The sequence below is a fragment of the Hydra vulgaris genome, chromosome 14 (assembly GCF_038396675.1).
Source record: "Hydra vulgaris chromosome 14, alternate assembly HydraT2T_AEP".
Taxonomy (NCBI): Eukaryota; Metazoa; Cnidaria; class Hydrozoa; order Anthoathecata; family Hydridae; genus Hydra; species Hydra vulgaris.
In genome coordinates, this window is record NC_088933.1 from 6,350,001 (window position 1) to 6,362,627 (window position 12,627).

At 28.2% G+C, this 12,627-nt stretch overlaps 1 protein-coding gene across 1 annotated transcript in view; it reads left to right on the top strand.

Annotated features, from left to right (window-relative positions):
• Positions 1 to 12,627, top strand: part of LOC100200641 (DNA polymerase delta catalytic subunit) — a 68,873-nt gene that overhangs the window by 26,600 nt on the left and 29,646 nt on the right. Inside the window, exons 7-9 of the mRNA XM_065817384.1 lie at positions 748 to 939; positions 3,030 to 3,118; positions 8,121 to 8,231. Coding sequence (XP_065673456.1) covers positions 748 to 939; positions 3,030 to 3,118; positions 8,121 to 8,231 — 392 coding nt within the window. The remainder of the gene's footprint in view (positions 1 to 747; positions 940 to 3,029; positions 3,119 to 8,120; positions 8,232 to 12,627) is intronic.

Sequence of the window (12,627 nt, forward strand, 5' to 3'; positions counted from 1 at the left end):
AAACACTTTGATAAAACTCACTTCGATAAACTGTCTTGATAATACTGACTGATTGACTTCCATATACTGACTGAATTACATGTCAATTTACATGTCTCTTCTATTGATGATACATGATTCTAGATGCTTCTTTTCAGGGGCTTCTGGAAGCTTCTGGTTGCGTCTGGATGCTTCTGATTGTTTCTGGATATTTCTGGATGGCACTGGATTCTTCCAGATGCTTCTTCTGGAAACTTCTGGAAGCTTCTGCATGCTTCTGGAAACTTCTGGATACTTCCTTTAATTATTAAAAAACTTCCGTGACGTTGACACGGACCAGACTTAAGAAAATGAAACAAACCAAAAAAGTTGCACTTGTTTTGTCCGCTGCAAAATGGCTCTTGTCAACAAAATTCTGCCTGTGTGCTGTCACCTGTCAGCTGATTGCTCATGTCATGGCATGCTCTGACTTCAGACTCCTGAACTGTTTGCTGTGGTAGTATAATTTGTTTCGTTTTTAAGACATGTAAAATTAAGAACACTTTTTAGCATTGTTCGATGTTGGTTGCAAATGTTTTGTCTAATACTGTATATATATATATATATATATATATATATATATATATATATATATATATATATATATATATATATATATATATATATATATATATATATATATATATATATATATGAAATAATAAATGAAATTATATACTAAATAATTAATAAAGTTGTCATATTTATAAAAATCAAATTTTATTTTAGAATGGTAATGAACAAACTAGGCGTCGTTTAGCTGTGTACTGCATGAAAGATGCCATTTTACCATTGCGGCTTCTTGATAAATTAATGTGCGTTATTAATTATATGGAAATGGCTCGTGTAACAGGAGTTCCTTTATCATATCTTCTCACTAGAGGGCAACAAGTTAAAGTTGTTTCACAATTGCTTCGCAAGGTATATTAATATATAATAAATGTAAAACTTTTATGTCTCAAATAAAAATACAAATTTTTCATAATTTTTTGTTTTTTATTTCATTTTTTTTGTTTATAACATCTGAAGATTGATATTGTCAAGTTCTTTTATTATAAATCTTTATATATATATTTATATATATATATATATATATATTTATATATATATATATATATATATATATATATATATATATATATATATAATATATATAAGTATAATTGATGTAGTAGCATTTCATAGTATTAATTGTCCAGTTTTTTTAATATATTATAAAAATTGTTTTGATATTTAAAAAAAGTTTCAACATAAGTTACTTGATTTTATTTTAAATTATTAATTAAATAACGGAATACTAATTTGTTAATTTTCATACATCAAGTTGTTTTGTATTTGTAAAGCTCAGTAATGAAGAACTATTACTAAGTTAAAAATTTAGACAAAAAAAAAGTTTTTATCTGTCCGATATAAACATTTGACCATCAGTTCTGTGTGTTAGCCTGTCAAATTGACTGCTCACAATCGATTTCTTATTTTCCATGCTGTACTCTTTCTGGATTATTAGGGGGTGACACTATACATTAATAAATAACATTTGAGCTCTACATTTTCCTTTTATTCGTTGTTTTATTGTTTATGCAATGCATCGTGGGTGTTCATTTCAAATTTTAGATACAATATTGTTTGGTGGCTTTTTATTATTTTGACAATATTTTTGGCACAGCTTTAACTCACTTTAACTATAATTTCAATTGAGTAACTTATTTAAGGTGTAAGGTGTTGAGAAATATTTGTCGAATAATTTTAGGAAGATATTGGTAAAAGCGCTTTTACCGTAGGAGGGGGTAGAGGGGTTGAACCATGTTATATTTCTTTTTCTTTTGGATTTGCCCTTTTTTTCAGGGTTATATATTAAATTTAAATCAGTAAAGCTGCTTCTTCTTAGTTCTTTTCTGCATTCTGTTATAGGTAGATTAAACATGTTTTTATTTGAAGAATATTGTGATAATCTGTTGCTAATGCAGGTTGGATATTGTTTAAGAATTTGAGGAGGTGATTGAAATCAGTATGGGCATAGCGAAACTTTCCATTTGGTTTTTTAAAAGGTTGGTACAGATTTTTTTCTAGGTTGAAAGATACATGTAAGAAGTTGACTGCATGTTGGTTTATTTGTATTGCTATTATAAAACCAATCATTTTAAAAACTTTAATGATATTTTTTCATAAGAATCAATTCACAAGCCAATTTTTTTGTGGATTACCACAAGTCTGCCGTCACCGTATAATCCAATATCATCTTTATTTATTATTATGCACCATCAAAACACCCCATTTTGATATAAAAACAGTTGTGTGCTAAATTTCTTTTGTTGTTAAAAAACAGCAAGGACTTTCTGGAATGGTTAATGACTCTAATGCTCTCTTTGCTGATAATTGCATGGTTTTTTGCAAACTGTATTATGTAACATACTAAGCATTGCTTAGTATGTTAGGTGTGATAAAGTGGGGTAAAAATCAACAATGTCAAACTAGAGAAAAATGCAGTATTTTTTGCTAGAATAAATCATTAGATTTTTAAACCATTGGATTGCTTCGTGGGTGTTTTTCCTCTAGTTCTAATTTAGTTTAGTTTTTTTTCTTTATTCATTTATCAAAGTAGTTTTTTCTTATGTGGCCAAGTTAAGATTTTGTAGAGTTTAAAGGACAACAAGGTTTATTTTATAAACACTTATATTAGATAAATAGTTAGATATCTGTCATTTTTTATACTTATAATAAGTATATTAATAATTTATAAAGTAAAAAAAAAAAAAAGTTATTAAAAATGTAAAAGTATAATGGTTCATTTTTTTTACAATAAAAATGTGAAACAAAATTAACAATAATGCATCTAAAATAGTAGTTAAAAATGTTCAATAAAAAGTTGTCTAATGATAAAATAAATGATTTTTGACATAAATTTTAAATAAAAATATTATTAAATCCAATTAATATAACAAATCTAATTAACAACTGTAAAATTTTAAAACCTCATAAAATTATATAAATTACAAAATTTCACTTTTTAGTCAAAGGAACATGATTTTATACTTCCTGCACAAAAAATTGAAGCTGGTGATGAATATGAAGGTGCAACTGTTATTGATCCTATTAAAGGGTTTGATTTTTTTCTTCCTTGTCATCTTGGAATGTTTTATTTTTTTTATTTTATATAACAAGACAAATATAAATTGTTTTATAAGTTATTTTCATAGATATTTCCATGGCTCGGTTGCTAACAGATATTAGGTCTTTATTATTCAAACCACCATCTGTTGTTTTTAAAGTTTCTTTTAAAATAAATTTCAATTTAATAAATTTTTATTTTATTTAATATATTTTTATTTTATTTTTTAGTTATATTATTATGTTAATTATATTTACCTAGCAACTTTTTGAAAAAAAAAATTTAAAATACAGAGCACTAAATGATAAAATAATTAATATATAAATAAATAAAATAATAGTAATGAGTAATAAGTAGTTTTAAAATTATTAATTTAAAATAATTGTTTTAAATTTAAAAAAATCTTGTTCAAATTCACTTTTACACCATTCCCAGATAGCAAGCTTATATTGGTTCAACGTTGAAATTCAATGTTGGCCCAATTCAGGTTTGATCATTGTTTAAGCATTGGTCCAACGTTGTATACAACATTGGCTCAATGTTGTATGTAATATTGGGCCAATGTTAATATAAATTAGCTATATACTGAATTTCAACAGCAAATGTATATGGGCCTAATGTTTATATATTAGCCTATTAATGTTTATATTTGTCTTAGTATATTGGCCTAATGTTTTAGTAAAAACACTTATCTAGTTTTCTTCAACAGCATGTTTCTCAATCAGTAGGTTCATCAGGAAGCTTTCTGATAAACCTACTGATGGAGAAACATGCCGTTGAAGAAAATTAGATAAGTATTTTTACTAATTTATCATAGCTCTGTTCTTGAAGAACATTGAGCACTCTATTTGTAGAATACACTAACATAATTTATATATATATATATATATATATATATATATATATATATATATATATATATATATATATATATATATATATCAGGGCTGGTATTAACGTAAAAAAATCTAATCACAATTTTTTTGTTGCTCATAACCCCTCCTCCACTCCCACCGGAGGGGAGGGGGCATTATTTACTCTAACTTATTTATGATAACATATATAACAAGTCTCATTTTTGCATAAGATGTCATAACATTTACGTTCAGCGGTTGTAAAGTAGCTTTAGTTATAATTTACATTATTATTATTATTATATTGTATTAAATCTAACGGCTGTATTTTTGTAAAATCAATGAACGTGATATAATCTTCTTTTAATTAATTCATTTTCTATTTTATTTACATATTTTAAACTGTTTAAAACAACTAGAATATTTAATTTTTTATAAATTTTTAACAGTCAAAAAAAAATTTTTTAAACTCTAACAAAACAATCTATAAATTTGAAACAGTTATAAAAAACTATTAAAAATGACGAAAACATTATAGTGATGAAATGTTAAAACTTAACATTTTCACGAAAACCCACACAATCACAAACAAGAATGATAATTAAATTCTTATTAAGTAAGTTTTCTTATCTAAGTAACCTTATCAAATTCCCATGATATTTCTATCTATTGCTTTTTCATTCAATGTATTTTTTAATAAAAGTTAGCGTTCACTTTTTTCATTCAATAAAATAAAGCGAAAGAAAAAAATGTGTCTAAATAATAGAATCTTTTTTGATCTAATACTTTTTTTAATTGCTAATAGAAAAAGTATTAGATTGTAATTGTAAATATTTTGATCGTTTTGTAATCATTTCACTAGTTTAATGGTTAGAATATTAAATTTTCTTCCTCGCTTTCACTTTCTTCCAAATCCGATATTGTAACTGTTGCTGATCAATGTCTGTTTTTCCTGACTTTTTTTTCTTTTTTCCGGATAACGATGAAAATTTGCTGACAATTGTCTAACTTTATCATTATACCATTTGTCCATAGCAGTATCAGGTTCAAATTTGTCAACCTCAGGACCTTCTTCACTTATCCGAAGTAGAGATTCTAAGAGATCTTGTCTAAGACAACTTCTCCAGTCATTTTTTACGCAATTCATACATGAAAACATTCGTTCTATTTTCGCATTTGTAAAAGGACAAATTAAAAATAGTTCAAAAATATCAAGAATATTTTGGCATTCTTTGACCAAATTTGATTTGGAAAAAACAATTTCCCAAATTTTCAAATAATACTCATTTTGATTGTTACTTATGATGGGAAACATGTATGCTTTTAAAATGATCCACTCATGAAGTATATTATTCAAATCACATCCTACACCAATTAAAAATTCAGAAAAATGTTCAACAACTTCACCGATAGCTTTAACGCCAAAAGTTCCATCATTCATATTTAACGGCCAGTTATAAACGTCAAGTAAAGCTACCAAATGTATAAACAATGGTGACTTTTGGAGAGATTGAAAACGGCCTTCCATACATATAGTGATATTTGCAATAGTTAGCTTGTACTGGTCAAAAACATGGCCATTAACTTCGGTATATTGAGAAAGTGCAATATTTTGATAACATTGCTTTGAATCAATTATCTCAATATCTTTAGACAGTTTTTTATAATGGGTCATAACACTGGTATCATCAAGCAAATTGTCTAGCGAATTTTTTAGAACAATTTGCAGCTTGGCCATTGTCCATGTAAATTCTTGAACTCTTCTTACAGCTTTTACTGGATCATGAATATTGTTCTGAAAACTTAAACTTAGACGCCGAAGGGGAGATAAATTGCTTTAAAAAACCCTTTAACTCTGCTCTCTTTGCTACCTGGGAGTCTGTTATAGCCAAAGATTCAATATGTGTCATAAACACACCATAATTTTCTAAAGCAATTTTATTGCTTTATACTTGTGATCAATCCACCGAGTTCCGCATGCTTTCGTTGGTTTCAGAACGCTATTACCCCAAGCTTCGGCTAATCCTTGTAGTTCTCGGTAGGGCTTTGGTGACTTTTGATAAAGTTGCAAAAGTAGTTCGTCAACAGTTTTGAAGGCAGATAAATTTTCAAACACATCTTTTAAAGCAAGTTCAAGTTAATGGTTAAAACAGTGTACAACTTCCAGCCAAGGAGAACCTTCCTTTAGTAATGCGCCTAAACCAGCATAAGCTCCTAGATCAACGTTAGCTCCATCAAGATTTACACCCAATAGATGTTTGTAAGAATTGGTAATACCAACTCTTGTAAAAGCGTCTGTTATACATTTTTTCAGGCCAATAGCATTAGAAATCTCTGCCGTTTTAATAGATAAGAATTCTACTTTCGGACTTCCGTCTTTTAAATAAAGAATGTAAATCAATTCCTGTTCGGATACAGCTGAATCTGTGCTTCCATCACAGAGAACACAGTAAAATCTACAATTTTTTAAACATTCAGTTAATTTGTTTTTAATTACTGTGCCAATGTAATCTGGATATATTGCAGCTGCATGGTCAGTGCCATAAGAATTTCCTAAATTTATAACCTTATTCTTCTTTTCTAATGCAATCAAATAAGGATAATCTGTGAATAGACACTCTTGTTTTGCCAAGTAATATGCAATATTAAACTTTTTCCGTAACGAGTCATTGTCTTTTACGGACATTTTATGTAAACCATGCCCAATTGGAGTATTATGAATAACATGGTTAGATAATGAAACTGAACCTAATGTTGTTTGTTGATGAATTCGCGTGACTTCTTTATGTTGTGCACTGCTTAAGTGCGATGCCAGTGAATCTTTTTTTATTGATATTGTTCCTGGTTTGATCCAGGTCATGGAAAACAATTTTGTTTGACTTATCCATTTTTCAAATTGTTTACATAAACTGCATCTTAATCTTATAACTTCATTTCCATTTAAATCGTATTCTAACTCGCAATTAAAATGTTTTTCCCACTTTTTAACTGTAGATAATCTGCATCTGTGGACCTTATTTGCATCCATTTATTGCTATTAATTTAAAATTAACAAGTGTACTAACAAACTTTAAAGTTTTTTTTTAATAACTATTTAAAGTCTATATTGCCTTCCACTATTCTTCGCAAAATAAACTTATAAAAATATCATTAAATTTATTCATAATGAATGAGCTAAATCGGAATAAAGCCCTTGAGAATTCGAGTTAAGAAAGTGACTTTTCAATCAAAATCTTTTTTCAATCAAAATCTTTTATTTCTTGATTCGAATAGGTATTTAATCTTTTGTTTTTTATAAATTTTTCCTTCCTTAAACAATTGATCTTTTTCCTGCATTTAAACATTTTTGGTAATTGATTATCTAAATCTTTTATTTTTCTTTCTTTTACTGTATGCTCCGCTTTAAAAAAAAATTATCGTTACGGAAGTCACTGCAGTTTTATACTGTAAAAGAACACTAAATATTTGCAAATAAAGTATCAATCTTCTAAAATAAAAAAAAAAAAAGAATAATCACGAAAAAAAGAAAGATTGCAAAAAAACAAATTTTTTAGAAAAAACTAATCGCGAAGGTGCGAAAAGTAATCGCGATACGCTTAATTCGAGCCCTGTATATATATATATATATATATATATATATATATATATATATATATATATATATATATATATATATATATATATATATATATATATATATATATGTATATATATATATATATAAATATATATATATATAGATAGATAGATATAGATATATACACACATACTTCAATTAAATCACCCATATATGTAAGTATATAATAATTACTTATATATGTGTTTGTATGTATGTTCATATGAAGGGCTTATTTTCAAAATATGGTATGTGCAATTTTGGTTACATGTGCTGATTTAAGTTTTTAATCTAAAAGATAGTTAGCGCATAAAAGTTCTCTTTATAATTTAATATATTTCAAGTTGTTTATCATAAGTAATTTTTTAAAGTTGTTTTTTTATATAATTATTTAGTATTATTAATTGTGTTATTTTTTAAATTAAGTAAAGTTGTCTCTTTAAGTTGGCATTTAAGAACAAAGTTGCTCATAACGCGTTTTGAAAATAAACTCTTTATATACACATTTTTTTTATTTTTTCAGGTATTACCGAAAACCAATCGCAACCCTTGATTTTGCATCTTTATATCCTTCTATTATGATGGCGCACAATTTGTGCTACACAACACTTCTTTCAAAAAGTGATTTAGAAAGGTTTTTATTACAACATTGTTAATTACTTCAGTATAGCATTTTAAATAGTTATTTAAATATGTTTGTATTTGTATGAGTGCTTAAGGGGTGATGCGGAAGTTATCGGTGATTTAAAAATAAAAACGTCAATAACTTATTTATAAGTAAAAAAACAAACTACTATTATACTTTTTTTAAATAAAGCATTTATCTTTTAATAAATATATATTATTTTTTATATGAAAAAACACCACCATCTGCAATTGATCTCAATTTTGCTCTGACGCCTTTCATATGCGACTGTAAAAAGTTTAAATCAATTTCTTGTAGTTTTAGTTTAATGTGATCAATCAAAACTTGCTCTGTTGAAGCTTGCTAATCTCCCTCGTAAATCTCCCTTCTGTGCCAAATGTCCCCAAAAATTTTCAATTGATCGTGCTTGAGGCACATTTGGGGGATTGGATTCTTTATCAACGTAATAGACATATTGGTCCATCCAATTTAGAAAATCTTTAGAATAATGAGAACTTGCTAAATCTGGCCAAAATAAATAGTTAAAGTCTCCATGATACTTGTGAATAAATGGAAGAAATCGTTTTTCTAAACATTCATTAATATAGATTGATGAATTGATCGCTACAGCCTTGGAAGTGCGAAACAATGGCTCGATCATACCACGGTCACATACGGCAATCCACATTAATAATTTTTTTGGAAATTTCTCTTTTCCTATAAAACGAACACTTTCTGGGCATATCTTTTTGTTGCTTGTGTAGTATCCAGAATTTCCAGGCATGTTGTCCCCTGAAAAACAAAAGTATTTTTCGTCATCAATGACTAGAAGCGATTTTGTGTTATAGAGTTGGTTAACTAGTTTCCTGCTTCTTTTCTTTGCCTTTATTTGTTGTTCTATAGTGTATTTTGGAGTCTTTTCACGTTTTCTATATTTAATATTCATTTTTTTTAACTGACGACCAATTGTCGATTGATTTACACCGAATTTAATACCTATTTTTCTCTGACTGACCCCTTTTCGATTGTTGACAAGTCTCGTTAGTTTGGCTTTTTTTTCTCCAGTCCAGGATGTTGGACGACCAGTGTGCTTTCTATCAGAAAATGATTGAACAGTTTCAAGTCTTTTTAGGTTATCATATATTGTACATCGAGCAAATCCTTTCTTTTCAAAATGATTTACGATTTTTTTTTTTTTATATTAGGTTTATTAACAAAAAACATTTTTAGTCGCTTTCGAAAAGAACCACAAAAACTAATTATTATGCTCAAATAATGAAATTAGGATTTGTCCGATAACTTCCGCATCACCCGTTAATTGTATATATATGTGTGTGAACAGTGACAAGCCCATAGTTTATTTGGGGGTACCGCTTTTTTTTCTGCAGCATAAGGGGGAGAAGGGTTGATATTCACACACCCCTCCTCATCCCCTAGTTAAAACTGGTGCTGCAGCAATGAGTTTTAGTTATCATTTTCTTAATCATCATTTTAATCATTTGCATTTATCTTGGAAGTAAGGAGTTAAATTAAAGTATTTCTTTGAATACATGAATTTACAGGTGGGTGTTGCTTGTTATATTTATTATGCAATCATGTTGCTTTAATTACTAAGCAACCATATTGCTTTGATTGCGATAAGAAAACTATGTTACTTAAGGATTTAATAAACGTTTTTGTTGCAATTATCACTGCCGGTTTAACCAACAGACACACTAGACATCTGCCGAGAGGCCACAGAGTTCAAGGGGCCAGAGCATCTAAATGAATTTTTGAGAGATATATAATTTGAAAGGACAGTTATTATCGGCCTCTTTCCTTGACTTCCTCTCATGTCCCTGAGGTTTTTTATCTTTGTAATAACGGCGCTTATCACGTATCGCAAACTAGATGTTTTATTTTTTTTAACGACTTGAAAGAAATTTCGATTTCTTAATGGCGAAAAAGGAAACTTAAAAATTTAAGAATATAATGGTGAATAAAGAAATTAAATATTAATTGGATATTTTACTCAGAGGATTATCATTCCGCTGATCAGACGAAAAACTAGGATCAATATGCAACAGAAGGTTGTATTGAGCTATTAGTAAAATTTGATTCTTTCCTCGCCCAACACTTGATAATTCATTAAAATAAAGGAAAGGATTATATCTTGTACTTATCTAAAGACATTTGCAAAGAACTCATACACCCAATAGCCACCAAGTTTATAGAATTTATAGGTAATATGATCATTCTTAAGTACTATGTTGGAGTATTTTTTTATTTTCTTCAAACATTATTTCTTAGTGAAATCAAATTTGCTTTATATCTATCAATCATCGTTGATTCTTCTCTCGATGTGTGCCAAACGGAAAACCAGTTGAGGGGTTCTTAGCATTTATTCCATATGCATAATCATTTTGCAGTTTCCATGCTTGAAATAATTTTTAAAAAGATGGATTAGTATGCGATCAACATTCAAAATTGCTGGGGTCAGTCATACGACAATTCCAATGATACTTCTGGAATCTCCTTTGGTTTACAAGACATTGAAGAGATCAAAGTTCTCTCCATATACATTCCATCTGCTGCTCACTATTTGAATCTCGTGTGAGTGTCGCGAAATTCAACAGAGCTGCTATTAATTTCTTTAGCTTTCTTCAATAAAAATTTAAACTTCTTATCTGCATCAACGCATTGGTATCTCAAAGTCACAGTTCCTTGCATCAACGCATATGAAAGTCAAAGTTCCTTGCTGGAATACATGTTAAGGTTCCGTAGACTCTCTCACTAACTTGTTGGTCAGCTCGTACTGATGCTTGTTTAGTCATTGAAAAGGATTATTCTATTTACTAGGTGATTAAGAATTATTCAGAAAATCAAATATAAACATAGTTTATTTTTGGTTGTTCATACCTATTATCAAATATTTTCTTTATAGGCTCTCCTTGATCTTAACCATGATCAGAAAGCAAAACCAAGAGCAGAGTTCTTTGAAATTTTGACCAAAGTGGTACAACTTGTGACAGCTATTTTAATAATCATTTGGAGCAGAATCATGGAAAGTTTAAACAAAGTTAACTAGAAACTGCAGTTTGTAAAGCTTGATGGAGGTATGGATGAAAAACTGTACAACTCCCTGGAGCATTACGTGCAGCAAGTTCGCTCCAATTTCAAGCAATAAAAAAAAGGAAGCCATGTCTTTAGTCAACACGGATGAATATGTCTATGTTCAAAGGCTCCCAAGAGCAAGCAAGAGGCATTACCATGATAAAATTAACAGTGTGGAAACTATAGTGTTTTCTGGGCAATCTTAAAGGATTGCCAACGTTAATGAGATCACGGACAAACAAATGAGTGATCTAGAAAAGAAACAAAGCCTATTCTGGATTGAACTCTCTGTTTGGTTTTTTTGTGAATCTCCTCAGCATGGATATCTCGGAGATTACTTGCAGTGCACAAAAACTTGTTGAGTGATATTCTACTGTTCTTAACTTTCACTTATTGAATGAATGTATTCATTCATTCATTTTGGATCTTTTTTTCAGGAATGTCTTTCAGATTATTCTATTGTTCAAATAGAAAACCGGGTATTGGATTCCATCGACCTAAAAGATATCATATCTGCATTTACAAGCTTAAAATCCAGGCGAAAGGTGTTTTAAAACCTATACTAATTGCAGCATGTTTTTAATTATAATTAACAAGATGCTTGCTTAAATACAGAAGAAAATACATTATAAAGCCATAGCGCAACATTTACAAAGATTTTTTTATTTTAAACCACTGTTAATTTTGAAACTAGGAGATCAACAGGGCCCAGAAAGTCTAAAGTGCTGGGAGGCCAAGAAGTACATAACCCAGCCCTGGCAATTACCACGCTATTTGTAAATAATTATTCAAAATTGTTAAAGTATTTATAACATTAATTAACTATATTTTAGTAAATTTAATTTTAGTAGTTGTTGATATTTAAATAATTAGTAATTAAATGTTTAAATACTTTATACAATTTTTAATCTTATTTAGATAGCATAATTTATTTACATATATTAAATTAATATTTCGAAAATTAACAAAATAGTTTTATGTTTTGTATTTAAATTACTACTTAAATAAAAAACATAAACATTTAATAAACAAATTTACTGTTATTTTAATTTTAAATAATGATTTAAATATCAGCAAATCTGATCATTTAACATTTACTTAAGGTTAATAATTTTTAACGCGATTTTAAGGCACCCTTTAAATTTGAGAAGAGATAATTGCGGTAAATGTAGTTAAAAAAATGGTATATATTTTTTTTATTAAAGAACATATTATATTTAAAAAGATATATTATATTTCTTTATTCATTAAGTCTAATTAAAAAAATTACATTTAAAAATAATCAGGTTTTAATAAAACTTTTATTAAAGTC